The following is an 18,208-nucleotide window of genomic DNA, read 5'->3' on the forward strand; positions in this document are numbered from 1 at the left end:
GTCTAATGTCTATATATTTATCAAAAATAACCAAAAAAAAAAAAAAGGCAAACTTCTAACACAGTCATTCATCACATAGGGAAGATTTGAGAATACAAAAATTAAATGAGACAAACATTTATTGAACTTCATAAATCAGGGAAAGCCTATAGAAAGCCTGAATATATCCATATCCACTGTTATGATAATAACTGAGAAGTTAAAAGGAGACGACCAGAGCTGTAATGATTCTGCCTAGAAGAGGACCCAAGTGTATTTAAGAGAGCCAAACCTACACAAAAAGGGCCATCCCAGGTGTGTGCGCACATTGGTCAGTTCCAGAATTATTGGCACCTTGGAGACACAATTAACAATTATATAAGTGTACTATATAATTGTAATCAGCACAATTCAACTATATAATATAATAATTATACTTATGTACAGTATATAACATGTATATGTTATATTTATCGGGGGTTCGATTCCCATGGCTCTGTGTGTGCGGAGTTTGCATGTTCTCCCCATGCTGCGGGGGTTTCCTCCGGGTAATCCGGTTTCCTCCCCCAGTTCAAAGACATGCATGGTAGGTTGATTGGCATGTCTAAAGTGTCCGTAGAGTATGAATGGGTGTGTGAGTGTGTGTGTGTGTGATTGTGTGCCCTGAGATGGATTGGCACCCTGTCCAGGGTGTACTCCGCCTTGTGCCCGATGCTCCCTGGGATAGGCTCCAGGTACCCCGTGACCCTGAAAAGGATAAGCGGTATAGAAGATGGATGGATGGATGGATGGATGGATGTTATATTTAATTAGTCTATAGATTATCATATACATTTAGTGTTTATTATTAAGATAATATTAAGATGTTTGGAAAATTATTATCCTGCGTTTGCTAACAGACGCAGGGAAAGGTCTGTGGTTGGTCGTTTGAAATGTCCATCAAATTGTCTTTTCCCATGAAAGTAAATGATTCTTGGCTATATTTAGTGATGGGGAAAAAAAACAGATTCAGAAATAAAAGTGGTACATACATAATGACTTAAAATGACTCAAAAGCCATTTCCTGTAATATGCCAGCTCTCCCCTTTGTTCTTGGCTTTACAGGTTAACATAATACATTTCAGTAAATTTTCATTTCTGTACCTGGGAACATACATTTACTGTATGTGGTAACCAAGTAAAGAAACCAAATCGCAGGGTAAAAGGTAATATGCTAGCCGTTGTTTCATACTGCCAGTCTAGATGCTGGCCAGTGTCAATTTGGAGAAATAGAAATTCACCCAGCAGGCATTTGGGTAGAAAAACCCCCCAGCATTTTTTATATTCTGATATTTTTATAGGATAGGTAAGATTCAGCTAAAATCCTGATTTTGCTGAATAATAAATGTATGTTAATAATAATAATAAAAAAAAGCCTACATATACATACACTGTGATTCATTTACCTTCAGTGATCAATTTATCCTCATTAGGATAAAGCGAGTGTATCCTCAGAATACAGAGAAACATGGGGAACTCTGAACAGTAATTAACCCAAACCTTAGGAACTGTGAAATGGCAACGCTACCTGCTGTGCCATCATGTTGATGCTGTAGTTGTTTTCTGCAATATAACTCTAATGTAATGCTAATCCTACGTTTTTGCAAATCACTGTCCTATTATGCACAAATATTCTGAATAATAGAGTATATTTTGATTTTTAAAAAGCTAGTTTGTAATGGGACACTAAAATGAAGTGAAAAGGTCAGACAGATGGTATTATTTCTGACTAGACTCTGCCCTTTGCAAAAACACCTGAATTGGACAAACCTCAAGCTCTCACTGTATTGTACTACGTAGTGTTTGAGAAGTCACTTCTAACCTTTTGCTACAGATTGTCTTTTATATCACTCCTAGTGAATCAGTCAGGATTTATATCATATCAGCGTGTCAATTTTAACAAAACTTTACATTATGTCATTTCTTCATGCCAGAAATGGTACAACTATGAGTGCAGCATTTCAAAGTGCTGCATGAAGATAATCCAGACCAGGATATCCCACCATAGTCGTAATACCACCTTGAGGAATTTAATACCAACACACCCTGCAGTTTACACTTTATTTAATCATTAGTCAGACACTCTATCTAGAGATCCTTACAAAATGTTAAAGGCATAGCAATACAAGATTTCTAAATAATCTACATGGATTCATAGTTTCAAGTCCAGGCCAAGATGACAAATAAATTCCGACAGCAAAAAGGTAATGCAAAAGACAATCAATGTAATGTACGTGTGGAGAAAATTAACAAAGCATTTTCCATGACAGTGTCTGTGGAGGAAAGTTCTTGGGCCTTTGTTTAAAGAATGGAGGTGTGCAAACTTTGTTTCTTGTTTCCCTGAGCTTTGCTACTCCCTAACCACATGTCTGATCTTTGTTCACATCTATCCATGTGACTATTTCATTTTTTAAAAATATCATTAGCTTGTGTATGAATGCTCCATGTTTAATCTCACATGCCTGTCAAGCATTTTGTATATTGCACTTCAAAGCCAAAATAAAAATATCATGCTTTGTCAAGGGCCATATTTTCATACTCACCAATCTCTTTGAGTGTTTTCTAGTTGTACAGCTCTTAACCCTTGCCCTAATCCTTTGTCTTTTGGGTATTTTCTGGTCTTTACCATATCATGTCTGTGATTTGATCTCTGTAATATGATCTTTGATCGCAATCATTGAAAATGCCAGTATAAAAAGACAGTGCACCTACTGATCCAGGCTCTATCATCAGTTGCTACTGAAGCCCTGATGAAGCCCTGGATCGAGTGTGCGATTAGAACTGAAAAATGTATGAAGGTAGCTCTAAAGAAGTTGTTTTATGTTCTAGATGCTTGTTAAATGAAAAACCCTGCTGGATATCTTACAAGCAAGACAAAGGCAACGACTTTGGACTGTTTTTAGAAAATTCATTGACTGTGACTCGTAGTGTGAGTTTTTAACCTGAAATGTTGCATTAGGAAGATTATTAAAGATTAAGCACCTACAGGTTTGGGGGTTCAAATCTTGCCTTCACCCTGTCTGTGCAGAGTTTACATGTTCTCCCTGTGCTTCGGGGTTTTCCTCCAGGCTGACTGACATTTCAAGACTGTTCATAGTGTGTGAATGTGTGATTGTGCCCTACAATGGGTTTGTACCATGCCTTGTTCCCTGCCTTGTGCGCAAAGTTCCCTGGGATAGGCTCCATGGATGGATGGATGGATGGATGGATGGATTGATGGAAGTAAATGTACATTGTTAGAAAAAAAAGGGTTCCATTTAGTGTTCTGAAGCAATTTTTTTGTTTCTTTTTTCTTTTCTTTTTCTTTCTTTCTTTCTTTCTTTCTTTGTTTTTTTTTTTATTATTATTATTTTTTTTTTTTTTACAACTTTTACACAAAATCTATACAATCAACTTCAGTGTACAGAGAATTGTGCAATTTTGTTAAAAATAAGAGAAGAAAGTATGGCTGATAAGTATACAATTAAAAATTATTTAAGATACATAATTGGACTGTAATTAACTTTTAGAGTAAATGTTTAAATGTTTAATGCACATTTCTAGATAAAAGATACATACTAAAGGTGCTCATGACGATACCACCATGGCAACAAGGACAGGTGCAGTTTAATATCCTTTTTCTGAGAGCGAAGTGTTTAAAATGAGTGTGCAATTTAGGTCTAGTTTGACTTAAATAAACATTGCAGCTTTTTAATTTGTTGTGTGAAAAATGTAACAATTTGCATGAATTAATCAATGCTATATGTACACATTCACAGTAATGTCCTTTCTATGTTGTCAACCAGCTGAGTCCTACTCCAATTATTTCTGCAAGGGGGGATACCACAACACTTTCACACCACTTACAGAATGACAGATCTCACAACCTGCAAATGGCTTTACCCTAAGGACTGGAATGCTGGGAAATTACTTAACATATTTTCAGACCATAATTCAATCCATTTAACATTTCCAAGGAAAATAAGGTCATAGAGCCTTGCATTAGGCTACCATTATCAAAATCAATTACTGCTGGAGAAGCAGGGTCTGTACTGCTCAGACATGACATAGGATGTTGTTCATTTTATTATGAAATGACATTCAACATTGAAGCAAGCTGTAATAGCAGGAACTGTATTGGTGTGTGTGTATTGAAAGGGAAGGAGGCTTGTTTACTTTGTTTATGTGTATATGTTTATGGATATAAGTGATCAGAGCATGTGTCATTTTTGATTAGTTATCTGTATATTTTGTATGAGCTGTGTTACCCTGGTGTGTAGGTCTTCTAAATTAATGTAAACAGATTAATTAGCATACTGATTAATTAGTATTAAGTGCCAGCGCAAGCAATTTCATGCATTAGAAGTCTGCTGGCATTTGGTGTGTTTTGCGGAGTGAGCACTAAATCGCCATCCTTGAAATTAGCACCGGTGCCACCTCGGTTCTGAGCTCCAATTAAATCTCTGAGAAGTATTAATCCTGTCAATTGATAGTAGTTCATATTATATAGGCGATGTTTATCTCATCATTGAAGTCTAGGTATCTTTTGAGTATTAATGCAAAATAAAAACAATTCCATTGTGTGCTCAATACATTTTTACACCAAGCCATCCCATGTTTTACAGCCTGGACACGCCACTGACGAATAATCAGACCTGAGGACTTCGACTCGGTCCGCGCTCGCGCTTCGTCTCAAGCGCGCGGCTGACGCGCGCTTCAAAAGCGGGAGCCTTGGGTCACGTGTCTTCGCGCGTGACGTCATTTTGTCGGATAAAAATGAGAAAGAGAAGCCCTCCTATCCATTTGTATGTTGTGTTACGCTGATAAGACAGGACGCATTGGCTAAGTGATCAGATAAACGTGGTGTACAGCGGTGTGCGCGCGAGGCTCTCGCGCGTTTAAGCTCGTCGAAGCAGCACGGACACCGGCGCGCGCTCTGAACAGCGCAGCATTGAACAGAACAGGTGTCGATAGGCGAGAGAGAGAGAGAGAGAGAGAGAGAGAGAGGCACACCGCAACGCAACTCGAACCGAATCCACCGAGAGCCATGGAGAGCATGGTGAACATCTCAGCGCCTCTCTATCACCTCTCCCATCTGTCCAACATCAGCGCCTTGTGCCCCAACTTGAGCTCCGGTGGCGGTGGGAACGAGACTCTGCCGGAGGACAGGTGTGAGCCAACCACCGACACGAACAAAGGCTCGACCCCTGTCATCATCGCCATCATCATCACCGCGCTTTACTCCATCGTGTGTGTGGTGGGGCTGGTGGGCAACGTTCTCGTCATGTATGTGATCATCAGGTAAGTCCTGCAGGGATGGCACCTTTGGCTCAGGTCAGCAGCACTTTCCTGACCATGACACCCCTCCCCCTAAACAAACAAACAAATAAACAAACAAACAAGCGCAGGCACTTCTTTCTACTTATGATGTAATACTCTACCTGTTGAAAGTCTTATTTATTGTCAGTGATATTTAATGATCTACACTACTATATCGGGGGGAAACCCCACTAGGTTGTACACTCTGAGAAATAAAGGTACCATAGTGTACTTTTCATTTCTACCATCAAGGATATATGCTTTTTATGCACCTGTGGAGGGCATCTTTTAAGTGCATGTGAGGCTTTTATTGTAAACGTACTTCAGTGGTCCTGTGTACCTTTAATGGTTTTTACAAGTATAAAGATACATGCTAAAGGAACAAAAGATACCCTTCAAGGTACCACACCAGCAACAAAGAAAAGTACAGTTTGGTACCAAATTTTGAGAGTTTAAACTGCTTCAGGATAAACAGCTGGGCACACACTTGGAAAATCAAATTAACTGTAAAATGTATTTAAGATGCATTGTTTGGGTGCATTATTGGATGCGCTATTCATTTTATTGATTGTATTTTTGGGAATGAAAAGATTCCTGACAATTTAGTGATATTCAGTACCTTTGCATAATGGTCAGTATCTTGTGGTACTATGTTTTTTTTTAGCGGTAATTGTCAGTCATTTAAAAAAAAAATTAATCTACAACTGCTAATTGATGTTAAGGGCTAAATGATCAGTACTGCTTAACGGTGTTCAGTGATTTTTAATGATTTAACATGACATCATGGAAGTGTTTGTTAACTGTGAGTAAATATGTGTGTTAAAATGGCAGGCGTTCTCCTCAAGAAGTGACAGAGCACATGTTGAAAGATTTACACACACAGTTAGAGATGTTTAGTCATGTAGATGCAGAGCACTCTCAGGAAAAAAAGGTATCAACACTAGCCTGTATCGTTCAGTGTATAAAAGGCCAGTCTTTGAAGTTGTACCCTCAAAGGTATGTCTTTGGTACATACCGTGCTTCCGGAAAGTATTCACCCCTCAATGATTATTTCTCTTTTTGCTGTATTGCAACATTAAATTTAAATATATTCGAAAGGGGTCTTTTTTCTGCAAATTTTGAAGGGATTCTCTACAGAAATCAATTTATATTAAGAATATGGCTACATAATTCATAAGTTTCTTTTGGCCGTGTAAATTGTGACTAGTGTTTAATTTCCAAGAGTCACATTAAATACGTTAAACAGGGTACACCTGTGTTAATTTTAAATCCACTTGTGTTCAATTGTATGCTTTCACGGTAAATATCTCTGACTTTTGGAGGCGTCACAGATAAAAACGGAAGATCAGATCAGTCCTGCTCTCATGAAGACAGAGTAACTGCTTGTAAAGCTGTGAGATGAAGTTGTTAGGAGGAAAAAAGCTGCAGAAGGTTATTACAGCGTTCGAATTATATGAACCTTTTTTAGGAGTAATGTGAAATCCATTATAACAAAGTGGAAAAAATATGGCACAACTCCAATACTACCAAGATCAGGCCAAACTGAGTGCACAGGCAAGAAGGGCAGTTGTCAAAGAAGAGTCTTGCTTCAACACTGAAGGACTTACAGAGCTCAGTGGATGAAGGAGAACATGTGCAGACCTCAACAATATCATCAGCTCTTCACAGATCTGGCTTCTATGCAAGCATGGCCAGAAGAAAACCATTTCCATGTTAGGCCATGTTAGAAAAGCTGAGAAAAGCTCTGGAAAAAGAGACTAAATTTGAGCCATTTTGTCTAAAGTCAAACCATAATAATTGGTGCAAACCAAATACAGCCAAATACTCAGGTAACACCATTCATGTGATCAAACATGTTGGTGGTAGCATCTAGTATTGCTTTTCAGCAGGAGGAACTGGAAAACTTATTGCCATCACAAGCAGCATGGATGTTGAGGAGAACAGTCTGTTGAAGTCAGACAGACTTCTGCATTTAGGGTGAAAATATATGATTCAACAGGCCAATGAGGCAAAGCTGATGGCAAAAACTAGCCCAGAGTTAAATCCAATTGGAAATATGTTGCATGACCTGACAATTGCTGTCCCCCAGCATTCTGCATCTAATCTGGCAAAATGTGCATTGAGAAATGGAAGAAAATGGCAAAATCAAAATGTGCAAAGCTCATAGAGACTCATCCGAGACAACCCTGTAATTGATACCTGATACTTTATTTCATTTTATTTACTTCAAAAAGAGCAGAAAAAAATCGCTTTCTGATAAGCTTAAATTTGGTGGCGCAATACAGCAAAAAGAGAAATAATCATGGGGGGAGTCGGGGGTGAAGACTTTTTTTGGAGGCACTGTATATCTTTTACCTAGGAAGCCTCATTTGCTTTACGTTACCTCTGGTACATTTGAGGATACATTTACATTATTTGCATGTAATGGAACAAAAAGGTTGTAGGGTTAAAATATTAAGGGTTAATTATTTAGCCCACTGCTGTCCTATGACCAAAGATGGAAATAGGTGCAGCTGAAGGTTGAATGCATGTTTTAATTTATGATTTATGTGGGGGAAATAAAGATTGGACGCTTCAAAAAAATTTTCACTAAATATATTTCCAATGAGGCTATTCACATGAAATTTTCACCAGACCTTAGTATTAACTCAATAAATCTGGAAATATAAAGAATTCACAACAGTAAAGTCCATAAATGAAGTTGTGTGTAATAAAGTGGAATGACACAGGAAAAAAGTATTGAACGTGCTAACTGAAATTTATTTAATACTTAGTGGAGAAGCCTTTGTTTGTAGTGACAGCTACAAGATGCTTCCTGTATGAAGAAATTAATTGGCCGCAGTATTCAGGTGTGATTTTGGTCCATTCTTCTAAACATTTAATCTTTAAATCTTGTTCAATTGGATTCAAGTCACGGGATTGACTGGGCCATTCAGAGGCCTTGATTTTTTCTCTCTCTCTGAAAGCAATTGAGAGTTTCCTTTACTGTATGTGTTGGATCGGTGTCCTGAAGGAAGGTCCACTGACATCTCTTCTTCATCATCCTGGTGGATGGCAGCAGATTCTTCTCAAGAATCTCCCGGTAAAGGGCTCCATTCATCATTCCTTCAATTATATGAAGTCTGCCAGTACCATGTGATGAACACAGCCCCACACCATGATGCTTCCACCTCCAAACTTCACTGTTGGTATAGTGTTTTTAGAGTGATGTGCAGTGCCATTTCTTCTCCAAACATGGCATGTAGTATGACAGCCAAAAATTTTGCTCTCGTCTCATTTTGCTCTCGTCTGACCAGACTACACTCTCCCAGTATTTCATAGGCTTGTCCAAATGAGTTATAGCAAACTTTTAACAAGCTTTAACATGCTTTTTCTTTAGTAATGGAGTCTTGCGTGGTGAGCGTGAGCAGTGGAGTACAATGCCTATTGTTCAAGTATTTCTGGAGCTCTTTCCGAGTGGGTCTCGGCTCTTGGTCTATTCTTCTGACTCCCTGCTCAGAAATACTGCGAGGAGCTCCTGTGCGTGGCCGGTTAATGATGGAGTGATGTTGCTTCCACTTGCGGATAATGGCCCCAATGGTGCATACTGGAGGATTCAGAAGTTTTGAAATACGTCTGTATCCAATTCCATCAATATGTTTCACAACAATAAGATTCAGAAGGTCTTGGGAGAGCTCTTTGCTTTTATCCATCATGAGATGTTTCTTGTGTGACACTTTGGCAACGAAAAGTCCTTTTATAGACCATCAATTTACTAACCCAGCTGATATTAATTTGCACAGATGGGGGTATATTTATTTACAGATTTCAGCTGGTTTCTTGCCTTACCTTGCCTTGGAGAACTGCTTTTTCGTAATGTGTTCAATGCTTTTTTCCTGTGTCATTAAACTTTCTTACACATAACTTTATTTATGGACTTTAATGTTGTGAATTTTTTGTATTTCCAGATTTCTTGAGTTAATACTGAGGTCTGGTGAAAATTTCATGTGAATAGTCTCATTGGAAATATATTTACTGAAACAAAATGTTCAGTAAATACGCGTCCAATACTTATTTCCTCCACTGTATCGGACTCCATTTAATTAATTATCTCACTCCAAAAGATAATCTTCTAGTTAGTGCTGGAAGTATAATATCTCAGTGTTCTGATTATATTCAGTCTTAAACAGTTTCATGCTAAAATTTCATTGAAATGACGTTCCTACTTCAGAGGCTTTTCTACAGCCTATAATAAACAATATTTTTGTTAGCTCAGAGGTTTATATCGATATTCAAGCCTAGGCCTTTCCTATTTGCTTGTCAGAGGTTTCCTTGAAACTTGCAAGTATTAGCCTTTTACATTCTCTTGTAAGAGGTTGATTTTAATGTGTCTAACATACAACAACTTTAGCTTAGGAAACTATTTCTAATAACCATATAAATACAGTCATGCACTTTTAATGCAACCTGCTTTCTTATGGAAGAACCACTAAGTATTCAGAGATAAAGTAATGAATGGGTTTATTGTACAAGCAGAAATGAACGAAATACAGAAAACAGAAACAAAGAGGACTTACAAAATGTTGATCTGCGTCACGGATATGACGCGTGATGTCAAAGCATATCTGATGGTAAAAACCAGCCCACTGATGTTACAAGCCAACTTTGGGTTTTCCCAAGTATATCTTCTTATACCCCTGAGCCTCTTTGAAATGTATAGTGACCAAGATACCAAATGGGAATGACTGTTTTCTGGCAAGATGTGTTTTATGGCAAGATGGACCCCTAGCTGATTAGCTCACCGTAAGGAACTGTGTGCTGATTAAATTCCTGAGAATGGGTCTGTGGGATCAAAGGAAAAATGTCTCCCATGCAAACTACGGTGTGTGTGTGTGTTTGTGTGCATGTGTGTATATTGTAAAGGTTGTTTCCTAAACCAATATGATATTTATGATATCACCACATCGTTCACCATGAAATATGGATAAAAGTGATTTACAATCCTGTAATTTTCAGCCCTGGTTAGGACTGATATTCACACAACTGTTCGGTGGCATTAGGTGTTCACTCTATTATACTCAGAACCTTTCTGTGCAGTTCATTGAACTTTAATGCTGTTCACTGACTTTCACTAATGTTCTGTGTTAAATAGCAGTGAGCAGTGACGTGTGTAAATACAGCTGGCTGATTGCTTTTGGTCGTGGGCCTTAAACAAAAGAGCCAAAGAGCAATTTATTTTTGCAGTGTTGCATATACAGCTTCATGACGGCTGTGTGGGAGCCAGTGGGGTAAGAAAGAGCCTATACCATCCATTGTCTGATCACAGAATTAAATGGTGGTGCAGCAGTTATGTTTCTGCCTCACAGCCCCAGGGTCCCCAGAGTTACTATCTGCGTGGAGTCTTGCATGTTGTCTGTGCACGTCCTCTGGGTTCCCCGGTTTCCTCCAATCTCTCAAAAACAGGCCTGTGGACTGGCTACGCTAAATTGCCCCTAGGCGTGAATGAATATGTGAATGTGTGTGTGCATGAGTTGTGATGGACTGCTTTTCAATTCAGAGTGTATTCCCACCTCATACAAAGTGTTCCTGGGATGTTCTCCAGTCTCTAGATTAAATAAAACTAACTAACTGTGTTACCTCTAATTTATCATGGGATCACCACATTGATTTAAAGCTTATGAAAGTGCTTCACTTGATGCAGCCTGCAAGAATGTTCTACTAAGTAACACAGGAAACTGGAATTACTTTCAGAATTTTAAAGATGATTAGGATATCGTCATCATGTTTTTGCTGCTGATACAAATTCACATATATAATTATAGTAACATATCACAGCATTCCAGTATCCATGCCACAATCAGGGTTTCCCAAAACCATACTGGTCAAGCTACAGATCAATGGCTGCACATATAGAGTGGACATCTTAAACAGTGATTTTAGCAGAGTACATGAACTACATTTGTTTTCTCTAAGGACGTGTTTCTATAAATTCCTTGCTCTTTACAGCTCTTCCCATTCAGGGTATCAACCTTTTTTCCCGCAGGAAAACATGCCATGTTGTGTAAATAGCAAACCATATAAAGGCTTTATTTATATTTATATTTATTTTTTACATAGGTCAGTCCTGATATTTACAATGTCAGGCTAATCTGATAAAGGACCATTGGGGCTGTCAGTAAGGAATGGGCTTTTTATCATATATCAGGATTTTATGGACCTTTATTAAAGGAAACTATGATAGTTCCCAAGAACTGCCGATTCAGATGTCTGAATTATTCACAGTGACTTACCTTTTTACTGAATGCTGAGGGCATATATTTTTTTCCCCACCAAACATGGTTATTTGACAGGAACTGTTGACCACATATTCTATAAAAAAAATTTTTTTTAAATAAATAAATAATAATAATAATAAAAAACAGGCATATTGTAAAATGATTCTTGCTCTGTGAAGCCAGTTCAAGCAAATTCAGCAATTTTGAGAGGAAAAGCACCTCATTCTATGCAGCAGCAACCCAGCTTGCAGGTACAACCTGCCTGTGATTATTAATGATTTGATTGCGGGTCGATACATGTTTACTGGCCTGTATTATATGCTATTAAATTATACCTCAGGTACCAAATAAATATGCACTGATAATACAGGACCATATTAAGGCAATGTTTTTGCCCACTGGTGCAGGAGCTGTGCTGGACTCCTGCTGTCTGAAATAATGGCAATACCTCCTCAAAACGCTGCTTTTCTCAGTGGTAACCTGTCCTACTATAATAATCCAAACAGTCAGCAAGCAATAAATTGGAGATTAAAGAAACCAACAAAAGTATGATCTTTCATTGGGAATCAACCCAAATCTCAACATCTGAGACAACTCGCTTCTGACACTGAATTTAATCCAGTTAATCCAAGTCAAGTAGAAATAAGCATCACTAAGTGGGTTATTATTTACATAAGGAGATGGAAAATGTGCACTTTGGAAACAAGGAACAAGAATTTTTTGATTAGTGATAGGTTACATATTCAACAGAGAAATTTTTTTTGACTTGAGTCAAATGCTTTAAAAATAAATGAGTCATCCATTATAGGTTGTGAAAACTGTACATTTTAGTGTCCCACAACAATGGCAAGTAGTCCACAAGGAAACATAGTTTATCAATCATTTATGCAACTGAAATATCAATAGATGTGATATTATTTTGTGCAGAAAGTAAGTATACCCTTGGCGTCAGAAGCTAGTGTTGCCCCCTTTAGCATAAATAACTTATTGTAGGAGAAATAACTTCTTGTCCACCGATAATCTTCTGTAATGTTTGACCACTTTTCCATGCAATATTCTTTGTGTTGCAAGATGTTTGAGGGTTTTCTTGCATGTATTGTCTGTTTCAAATCCCCCACAATATTTCAATGGGATTCAAATCCGGGCTTTGGCTAGACCATTCCATAACCCTCCATTTCTTCTTTTTGAGCCATTCCTTGGTGGGTAGGATCATTATTCTGCTGAAGGGTCCACTTTCGTTTCAACTTAAACTTTTGGACAGATGGCCTCACATTAATGTATCTTCAAGCACTCTTTGATATGATGCAGAATTCATAGTTGAATCAATGAATGCAAGCTGTCCAGTCCTCGAGGCAGTGAAGCAACCCCAAAACATAACATTTCCTCCACCGTGCTTCACAGTTGGTATGAGGTGCTTCTCCTGAAAAGCTGTCTTTGGTCTGCGTCAAACATGTCTGCTGTTACTGTGGCCAAACAACTTTATCTTTGATTCATCTGTCCAGAGCACATTATTCCAAAAGGCCTGTTCTTTGCCTATATGCTGATTGGCAAACTGTAGTCTTGCAAAGGCAATTTCCTGACATTCCTCCCATGCTGGTCAAAATCTTTCTGATTGTACAAGCATGCACTTTGACATCAACAGTCGCAAGACTTACTAGCAGATGCTGTGATGAAATTTTGGGGTTCTTGGAGAATTCTTTTGGCGTCAGATGGTCTGCTCTTGGGCTGAATTTACTGGGATGGCCAGTCCTGGACATATTGGGAGTTTTTGGAAATCTGCACCATTTGTAGATGATTTTCTTATAGTGGAATGATGTAATTTGGAGATCTTTTTAAATCCCTTTCCAGACTCATAGGCATCCAGAACATTTTTTCTGAAGGTCTTAAGCCTAGTTCACACTACCCGATTTTAAGCGCGATTTTCAAGTCGCCAAGCTCACCGACAAAAACCCTTTGATCGGAGGCAACTCCGCGTGCAATTGGCGCTCGCCTATCGGCAGTCGATCGTTATGTGTGAACTACTCAATGCCTTGTCTCAGAGGCTCGCCGTCACATCACCGAGGTATCGGCGACACCACAAAGATATTTGGCATGCTAAATATCTGGAGCTGTCGGGCAACTCCACATCCTGTGGTGGGAAAATTGTCATCACTGGCAGTGCTTGCGGCTTCGCGCTACAGCCAATGAGAGAGCAAGGCATGGGGTGAGGTCACCGTGAGGAAGGGAAACCTGTGAAACCTTTTTACTCACCTCCAACTCTTTCTGTAGCACACACAATCCCTGCTGCCCACATTTAATCAATTCTTTCACCCGCTTTCTTTGTCTTTTCCTTTTTGGGGTTTCTTCAGCACAAATCATCGTGCAAAAAGCTCACACCACTTGTTTCTGTCCTACTTCCATCTTCAAATAAACAACCCGTTTCACGGTTGTTTATTTGCATGGTTTTCGTGTCGTATATCCGTGTCAATTCTTGCGTGTGTTTTCGTGACAAAATGTAGGTTGGGACACCAGATAGAGTCATCAGGTGATGGAGTCATTGTCAGCTCGTGTAGTGTGTGACCCCACTGTCGCCGAGCAATCACGTAATGGGAACACCACAACAACTTCACAATTCCTGATTACAAGAGAGCAAGTCGTGTAGAGTGTACAGCACAGCGATCTGCCGACGCTGAAGGTCATGTAGTGTGAACTTGGCTTTAGGGAACTCTTTAGATATCGGCATGATGACACCACACACCTCAATAACAAAGGGAACACCAGGGACTAGATAGGAGAGGGGTATAAATAAGACAGGTTCCAACTGCATTCTATAAGCAGGTTCTAATCACTGGCCCCCAATCTTGAACATCTGCTTCTAATTTTATCGATTTGAAGGTGTGATAAACGTAGAAGTGTACTTACTTTTTCCATGTGACTGATCAGTTTTTTTGTTAATTTAAATTATGAAAATGACTACAAAATATCAATTTTATGTGTCATTCGATAGTGTATCACCTTTATTAATAGGCACTGTTTCAAAGAGGATCAAATGTTTGCTTGTCCAAATATGTCAGAAAAACCAACCATTTCCATTATTTTTTCACATAACTGTACATACAGTATATACAATATATATGTATACATACAAACCCAATTCCAAAAAGGTCATTTTGAATTTGATGGCTGCTACACGTCTCAAAAAAGTTGGGACGGGGCAACAAAAGGCTGGAAAAGTAAGTGCTACTAAAAAGAAACAGCTGGAGGTTAATTGTCAACAGGTCAGTAACATGATTAGGTATAAAAAGAGTACCTTAGTGAGGCAGAGTCTTTCAGAAGTAAAGATGAGCAGAGGTTCACCAGTCTGCAAAAAACTGCATCTACAATTTGTGGTACAATTTCAGAATAATGTTCCTCAATGTAATATTGTGAAGACTATGAATATCTCATCATCTACAGTAAATAATTTCATCAAAAGATTCAGAGAATCTGGAGAAATCTCTATGGGCAAGGGACAAGGGTGAAAATCAATATTGCATGCCCGTGATCTTCGGGCCTGCAGGCTGCACTGCATTAAAAACAGGCATGATTCTGTAATGGAAATCACTGCCTGGATTCAGAAACACCACCAGAACTCATTATCTCTGAACACAGTTCATCGTGCCATCCACAAATGCTGGTTAAAGCTCTATCATGCAAAGAAGAAGCCATATGTGAACATGATCCAGAAATGCCGCCGTCTTCTCTGGGCCAAAGTTCATTTAAAATGGACTGAGGCAAAGTGGAAAACTGTTCTGTGGTCAGACAGATGGTTTTGGAAACCATGGACACTGCATCCTCTAAACTAAAGAGGGGTAAAGAGGAGAGGGACCATCAGCGCTCAGTACAAATGCCTGCATCTCTGGTGGTATGGGGGTGCATTAGTGCCTATGGAATGGGCAGTGAGCACATCTGGAAAGGCACCATCAACGCTGAAAGGTATGTACAGGTTTTAGAGCAACATATGCTTTCATTCAAATTCCATCTGTCTTTTATTCTGAGAGTCTCTGCCTCTCTAATATACTCTTTTATACCCAATCATGTTACTGACCTGTTCCCAGTTAACTTAATTAGTGGCAAAATGTTCCTCCAGCTGTTTCATTTTAGTAACACTTATTTTTCCATCCTTTTGTTGTCCCCGTCCCAAATTTTTTAACCGTGTTGGGGCCATTAAATTCAAACATTTTATATGTTTTCTATGTTCTATTGTGAATAACATATGGGTTTATGAGATTTGCAAATCATTGCATTCTGTTTTTATTGAAATTCATTTTCATTTTTCACAGCGTCCCAACTTTTGGGGTTGTGTGTTATATATATATATATATATATATATATATATATATATATATATATATATATATATATATATATATATATATATATTGATTGATTGATTGATTGATTGATTGAAGATGTCACTTCACTTCATGTCCAACCCTGTTACCAAATTTATATGAGATTTGATTCTGTTTTTATTTACATTTTACATTATATTTTACACAGTGTCCAACTTTGGGGGAATTGGGGTTGTGTGTTACCAAAATTATAGATCAAAAGTATGTAACTGATTAAAAATAATCATTTTAAGTAAATATCCTTAATGTCTTCATATGACAACAGCATGGATGCTAGTTTGTGTATTTGCTAATTGTATGCTAAAAATAACTCTCAACACTGTTACTCATTTAAGCCATTTTCAGCAGAGAAATAAAAAAGAGATTGTTGCCAGACATTTTTGAATGGTAAAATGCATGTTTTCAAATGCAAAAATAATTGTAGAGTTACAAGGGCTAAATGGTACCAGAAACATGTAATCACTCTCAGGAATACAGCTAATTTCTTATAAAGGTATACACTGACATACATCAATCAGATTAATCACAGGAAGGTATAAGCTATAAGGTATAAGTATGTCTTATGCCTATTACACATCATTAATTATTCAGACAGTAATTACATCTCTCAGCTCAATACTCTGAAAATCGAAAGTTACCACACCAGCATTCAGAAATCCCCGTCAGGTGCCAGTGCCACCCTCTGCAATGGATAATTGCATTTAGATTGTCACAGTTTATAGCCCCCACAAATCAACATCTGGTGTGTAGTGGGACCCTTCCACATCCCAACAAGGAGTGGCTCTGCACAAGCATGTGGAAAATCAATTTTTAGTGTGCAGAAAGGGAAACTGAAGATAATTCTAATAGTGCCTGAGCTCTTTGTTGTCATGGAGAATCTGGAAGAGCTGATTTTTTGCACCCAGTGTCCCCTCCTCCATCAGACATCAGTCCATGCTTTCTGCAGTAATGAAGCGATGAAGAGAAACCATGGTGCAATGAGTAGAGCACCACTGTTCATGTTCGAGTCATATGTGTTTTTGATAGAACAATACAGGAAATGATTAATGTGAATTTTATGAGATTCCTTTTTAAATGGGTCTTTTTTGTAAGAGATTCTGATTACAGATTGGGAGGGCTGTAGGACTTTCTGCAGGTTTCTTTCTGTTTTGTGTTTTGCTTGCAGATTTATATGCTGACTAAATGCTTCATCCTTGAAGTATGTTTGTTTTTGGACAATATTTAGTGTTCCTGTCCTTTAGTTTATATTGATTTATGTTTGTTTGTCCTGTCAGCTGGAGTTTCTACATTCCAGCTATAAATACGAGCCTCAACAATTTGCATGACTGTTTTCTTTTGCTGCCAGAAATCCAGTGATTAACATGAGCCGTAGCCCACTTGTATACACAAGGAAACTCCTGGTGTTACTCCAAATCCAGGCTGGATCTTTTGAATCCAGATTGCCAAGCGACCGTATGAATCAGAAAAAGCATGTAAGTCAGAGAGTGAAGGTTGAGGTAAGGAAACAGGGTTCAAAAAGATATTGCTGTTGGGCTATGTTGTCTTTAAAAGCTTCATTGCACAATTCACTTTTTTCCTTGCTCAGATCAGATCTGTTTATTTTTACGGTTCACATTCATAACCACCCCATGTGACCCATGTCTGTCTTTACTATGATACTGTTGGGATTTCTTGGGCAATTTTTTAAACACTACTTGGGCTCAGTAGATTCCTTCCATTTCACATGAATCACCAATTTCCGCATCCCACCTCTGAGTACAGTGCCCTCCACTAATATTCGCACTGTTGGTAAATATGAGCAAAGAAGTCTGTGAAAACTTGTCTTTACTGTTTAACCTTGTGATCTTTTATTTAAAAAAAACAACACAAAAATACTCTGCTCTCATGGATATCAAACAATTGTAAACACAACACAGGTTTATAAAAAAAAAAAGGTTAAATATAGGTGTGCAACAATTGTTGGTACCCCTATGAGTTCATATGAGAAAAATATATTTGAAGTATATTTCCACTGACATATTTTTTAGTACACCTGGGTGACTAGGAAGAGGAAATTGTTCAACCATGACCTGTTTCATAGGGGTATAAATATGAGGTAACACATGGGCCAAATTTCCTTAGTCATTCATAACAAGTGGTAAGAATGAGGGGATATACGGTATTCACAGCGCTTCACTTTTCCCACATTTTGTTATGTTACAGCCTTATTCCTTTATTATTATTTTCCTCAAAATTCTACAAACAATACCCCATAATGACAACGTG

The 18,208-nt window shown here is 38.3% G+C and overlaps 1 protein-coding gene across 1 annotated transcript in view; it reads left to right on the top strand.

The window, feature by feature from the left end:
* The first annotated feature begins 4,687 nt into the window (after window positions 1–4,687).
* Window positions 4,688–18,208, top strand: part of oprm1 (opioid receptor, mu 1) — a 32,324-nt gene continuing 18,803 nt past the window's right edge. Inside the window, exon 1 of the mRNA XM_017463208.3 lies at window positions 4,688–5,298. Coding sequence (XP_017318697.1) covers window positions 5,045–5,298 — 254 coding nt within the window. The 5' untranslated portion in view covers window positions 4,688–5,044. The remainder of the gene's footprint in view (window positions 5,299–18,208) is intronic.

Source organism: Ictalurus punctatus, chromosome 3 (assembly GCF_001660625.3).
Source record: "Ictalurus punctatus breed USDA103 chromosome 3, Coco_2.0, whole genome shotgun sequence".
Classification (NCBI taxonomy): domain Eukaryota; kingdom Metazoa; phylum Chordata; class Actinopteri; order Siluriformes; family Ictaluridae; genus Ictalurus; species Ictalurus punctatus.